General features: G+C 36.0%; 1 protein-coding gene across 1 annotated transcript; it reads right to left on the reverse strand.

Annotated features, from left to right (window-relative positions):
- Window positions 1-125: 125 nt before the first annotated feature.
- On the reverse strand, window positions 126-4,563 carry LOC111867551. Its single transcript, XM_023857531.2, has 3 exons — window positions 4,340-4,563; window positions 3,115-3,245; window positions 126-1,493 (listed from the first exon to the last, which is right to left on the reverse strand). Exons 1-3 carry the CDS (start codon window positions 4,409-4,411, stop codon window positions 998-1,000), a joined length of 699 nt encoding a protein of 232 aa, XP_023713299.1. The 5' UTR covers window positions 4,412-4,563; the 3' UTR covers window positions 126-997.
- Window positions 4,564-5,296: the final 733 nt, after the last annotated feature.

Below are 5,296 nucleotides of genomic sequence, written 5' to 3' on the forward strand. Positions count from 1 at the left end.
GTAAATAGTCAGTCAAAACATATTGTTGGTCCTGTCTTTGTTCTGTGTCAAGAGGGCTGTTCTCAATTGTTGTAACATCTAATATTTAAACTAAGAATTGGAAAGTTGAGTTGTATCAATTCTAGTTGATTGATGTTGTCGACAGAGTTAATATTTTCCTTTCTAATTTGTTATAATTGGATTGACAACTTGTGCTTTTTTGCAAAAGGCCTTATTTATTATTTTTATATGTTTTATTTACTGACAACTTGTATTGTTTTCCAAGAGGCTTGATTTATTATTACCTTGTACTTTAGATTTTACATATTACATTTAATGTGTATCTGTATTCTACTGCATGTGACTGTTTGTCTCTGACATGATATATGACAATTTTTTATATCCAGCCCTATGGGGTGACTGTTGGATCAAAGAAATGTATTTTAATAACAACAATAATTGTAATATGAATATCTGAAAATTACCAGAGAACTTCCATATAATATTATTCAAGCTGCTGTCATTTTGACTTTCATCCAGTAATCTTTCACTGATGTCAGCAGCTGAGTAGAAATGGGTAGGCATACCACTGTTGGCACAGGTCGGGCATTTAAATTAATTGTCTTTATAGGAAACAATATACAGACCTCATGCTCAGCTCTAAAACTGCTCGCTATTGGAAGCATTACACATCAGTCACCATCTGTCACTAAACTGATACTCATACTGGACATTTTCCATTTTCTTATTTTCTTGAAAGAAATACAGCATTCTCCCTGGCTCCTCTGCTTCAGTCATCAGGTAAGTGTATGAAACCTGCCTCCCTGCTCCAGGAATAGAGTTAGCTGCAATGGACCTAACAAAGTAGATTTCATACTTCTTTCGATGATGGAAGCAGATCCAGCATATGTCATGTTAAAAACAAACCATCAAATAACATTCAGATTATATTATCTTTCATGTTAGTGTGTCAACCCTTTTCCGTGGGATGAACATATTTTATCTTGAACTGAAGTCCTCAAAGATGACGTTGAATCTTGTGCTGTGGGACTGGTGGAATTTCTTCAACATTAATTAACTGAAGAATCTTATGTAGGATTAGGGTTCCATCCCAGTTCCTTGGTTTGAACACAACCTGTTTCCTAGAAGACTGTTGTGGAAGAATGACTGCGTTTGTCACAGCTACTTCATTATCAGTGTCTGACTCTACTAACCATACAATATTAGAAAAGAATAGGTCGATCAATGGATTTATTTTCATGTCATTACACTGGAATGATGCAATTAAAACTGCTGGTTTTCCGCAATGTCTGGTGCATACAGACATAGCATCTATTAATGAGGCACACACAAGAGCTGCATGCATCTCACGTTCATGATTCTTGTTAGGTATGTTACGGTCTGCGAGGTTAAAATAGTGATCCAGGCTTTCCACTATAACAACATTAGACACATGAGCATGTTGATGTAGAGAGAATAGATGCTTAAAGAGATCCTGATAACCTGGTAGATACCTGAAAGTTAATTTTAAAACAAGTAACTTTATTATTACATAATAATTTTAAAATGGAACCAGCATCGCAATTATTAAAATTGATTCACTGATCTTGTGGTTCTGTTCGATTCTCAAACAATCTGTAATATTAGATATGACATTTTCATGGCTGTGCCTATTGAGATGTGACATGTGTCACATCTCAGAAAATAGAATCTTAAATTTGTAACATTTTTAATTCGCCTGCCATGTCTACTGCAGTACGTTATAAAATATCAATTTAATATTTAGTGTGCTAAATTGAACATCTAAGTATGAAAGTAAGTAAAGCCATCCCTGTAACAGGCCGTAAAGGCCCATAGGGTTGTGAGATGTTGAGGGTCCCTAATCCTTCCAGCCACACTATGGCCCTGGGGTCGACTCAGCCTCTAACAGAAATGAGTACCAGGAAATTGAACATCTAAATTACTTATTCTGACAGCATAAGTATTTGGAAATTTAAATGGCATGACAAGAGTTAAAAGAAATGACTTTATTATTAAATGGGAGACTTGTTGCTAAGAAGAATATTTTCCTGAAGAATGCTGTCTTCTGGGACGTGGTGAAATGTCGGTCCACACAAGATCTACACGGCACTACATCCCAGAAGACAGCATTCTTCATAGTCACTGCCATGAAATCTTACGAATATTTTCCTGTTTACAAAATATTTTCTCAGTAGTTCATATTGTCATTCCAAGTCAAATCAAAAGAAAAGTGTACCAACCTCATGTAGCCTCACAGATAATTAAGATATTATGCTGTTTCAATGTATGTAATTCAGTATATAAGATTTTTAACCACCACCCAGTGTGACTGATAAAAGGTGTGTTTTTAATTCTTCTTCCTTTACATATTTCGGTCAAAACGAACATCATCTGAAGGATATTATCAACACATATGGAAACTACTACAACCATGTCATAGATATAGATCTTTTAACTAATACTAAGATGTACATTGATTTGTTAAAACATATAAAAATTATTAGAATAAGTCTGTTTACAAAGCAGTATATATAATATTTATATCTATGACATGGTAATAGTAGTTTCCATGTGTTGATAATATCCTTCTGAAGATGGCTGTTTTGATCAAAACTTGTAAAGGAAGGAGAATTAAACACACAACTTTTATCAATCACACTGGATGGTGGCTAAAAATCTTATATATAATTATTAGTGTGATGGACTGGTATGAACCAAGATCTGTAATTCAGCATAACTGAAAATCCTATATAATAATTAATGGTTACTGATATGGGTCCACTGTTAATGCGTATGTCTACAAATGCATCTGAAGACACAGTATAGTGTTGTTACTTTAATGCCTTATATTTTATGCCATCAAAATGTAGAAATAAATCCACCTGACATGTTGTTACCATAATTATCATACACAACAGAGCAAATCAATACAAAGTTTCCCTTGAAATGTCTTGACTGACAAAATTATACAGTCAACATTTATGTGAAATGTTCAGTTGGTTTCCATATTCATGTAATAAAATATAATTATTTCTTAAACAATTCCTTTTTTCAGAATGTCCCACTCCATCAAAATGTAACTGTTGATATAATACTGACATATGGTAAACTTACATAAATCTGATATGGCTTAAGGCAGCTGTACTTGGAGGTGACACACCATGGATTGGAGTTGGCAGTGCACTGAGAGTAGTTGATGAGATGTACAACACTTTGGTACCTTTCTCAGCAAAATGCACTGCACACTGCAAACAAGAAACAAATGACATCATACCATAGCCCACAGTCTTCTCTTGTCAATCATCATTCAATTAATATTTCATACTCATCCATCACAATGCTTGAAAGTAAGCACCAGACACACTGCCATAGCTCCAGTCCTCAGATGTGGACTGACTTCTGACCCAGCAATTGGTTGTACTCAAAGAAGTTAACTTAACCTATGGGATAAGAGATTATGTAGTAGCCTGATGGGCCTATATTGAGACAGACAGGACATAAAAGCCCACCGCACGACCCAGGAGTAAGAGAATTATGTTCTGTCTTCTTCATGGCCATAGATGCTCAAAAGCAGTCTTGAGCCTCTAGTAAAGTGCTGAATCCATCCATTTCCCTGGCCTGACACATAAAAACCTGAGAAATATTGTGGCACATAAGCTAGACAATGCATATAGCTGATTCATTCATTCATACATAGCTGATTCCAAGAAAACATTAAACATTTTACTGAATGGAAAGGGCAAAAACTTCTTTATACCTGTATTTCTCCATTTTTTGTGGTCTGCCAGTGTTAGCCAGACAAGAGTATTTGTTACCTGTAAGGTGATGACAGAGTAGATCAGAAAGTTTGTGTTCGGTCACATAACCATCACAAAAGGTTGAATTCTGTGATGCATTTGGGTTAGGTATGTTAAAATCTCTTCTTTTACTTGCTCTGAGAGAATTCTGTATTTTGCTAAAGTGAGCAGAGCGTAAATGTTCCAAGTTCCATAACTGACTAGTATAAACCATTCGATAGGAATGTTCAGTATCTGTTTGGACCTACAATTTACGGCCTAAGGCTAATCACAGACCAAAACCAATGACCACTGGTATATGTCGATGAAAACACACGAACAAGTGCTGCAATACACCCAATCTGATCATTAAAATAAATGACCGTGGCACATGTGGCGTTTACAGCGTACTTTAACACCCAAGGTAACTTTAACAAATCGTAATCTGAAGTTAAAAGGTGAACAATTATTGCAAATACAGTTTCTTACTAAACACAATCCTAAATCCACGCTAACAGAAAACGAGTGTTAAATGCAGTATTCCGGGAGTAGTTAATGCATACCTGAAAAAGCAATGATTTCTGAATTTCATTTGGTCCAACCAGCAATACTGAATATAAATTGTCAGATCTCATTTCGTAAGAAAAAAAAAACAACTCACTGAAACATACATCGAACTTCGAACACTATTACACACATTATCCACTCAAATAACTACGCGCGCTCTAGATCCTCTAAATCTCTAGATTCTACAGTGTAGAGGAAACAATCTCTGGTTCTACCTTTGGTCGATCCACTACTCTCGCACGCATTCACATTTCACATACTCCCCGCAAGATGGTGCCAAAAGTTACTTTGGTTTACACGGAGCCACATACCACATGTTCTAAACTTACGGTACATAGTCACGCTAATGAACCGTGGTTGTGAGCGTTGTGAGTTTTGAAACTACATTCATGCCATGTATGATGAGGAGCTTCATATTTTGTACCCTTCATTCATTATTACTAGGGTGATCAAATCTAGGTGGAAGTGGCAAGCTCGGGAACATGGATAATACACCCGGGAAAGATGAGAAATGCGTACCAAGTTCCAGTTGGCAACCCTGAAGGGAAGAAGCCACCAGGGAGACCTAGGCATAGATGGAAGATACTGTCAAAATAAACCTTAAAGAAAGAGGGTATGGGCACGTGGAATGAATTCATCTACCTCAGGACAGTGATCGGTGACGGGATATCGTGAATACGATAATAAAACGTTGAGAAATTCAAATAATTGCGAATTTAACTTACTGAGCTTTTCAAGAAGGACTCTGTTTCGCAGTTAGTTATCAATATCAAGACACGGAAATGTTGCTTAAAGTAATATTTACGAATTATTCACTGTTTCATTACGAAATTCCTTACATTTTTTATCTACGTTTGCTGTATAGGCTATTGTAATCAGCATCACGAACAAACAGAAGGGACAACGTTTAGGAATTTAAGATGACCATAAATACGGGTCTGATAAATATTTCG

The sequence above is a fragment of the Cryptotermes secundus genome, unplaced genomic scaffold (assembly GCF_002891405.2).
Source record: "Cryptotermes secundus unplaced genomic scaffold, Csec_1.0 scaffold3049, whole genome shotgun sequence".
Classification (NCBI taxonomy): Eukaryota; Metazoa; Arthropoda; class Insecta; order Blattodea; family Kalotermitidae; genus Cryptotermes; species Cryptotermes secundus.

Excerpts from the sequence above, each read along its gene's own strand:
- LOC111867551 (XM_023857531.2), bottom strand. The coding sequence starts at position 4,411 with ATGAGATCTGACAATTTATATTCAGTATTGCTGGTTGGACCAAATGAA. Across the intron at positions 3,246-4,339 it reads AGAAATCATTGCTTTTTCAG|TGTGCAGTGCATTTTGCTGA; the intron begins GTATGCATTAAC and ends TCTTGTTTGCAG. Across the intron at positions 1,494-3,114 it reads TTAAGCCATATCAGATTTAT|GTATCTACCAGGTTATCAGG; the intron begins GTAAGTTTACCA and ends ATTAACTTTCAG.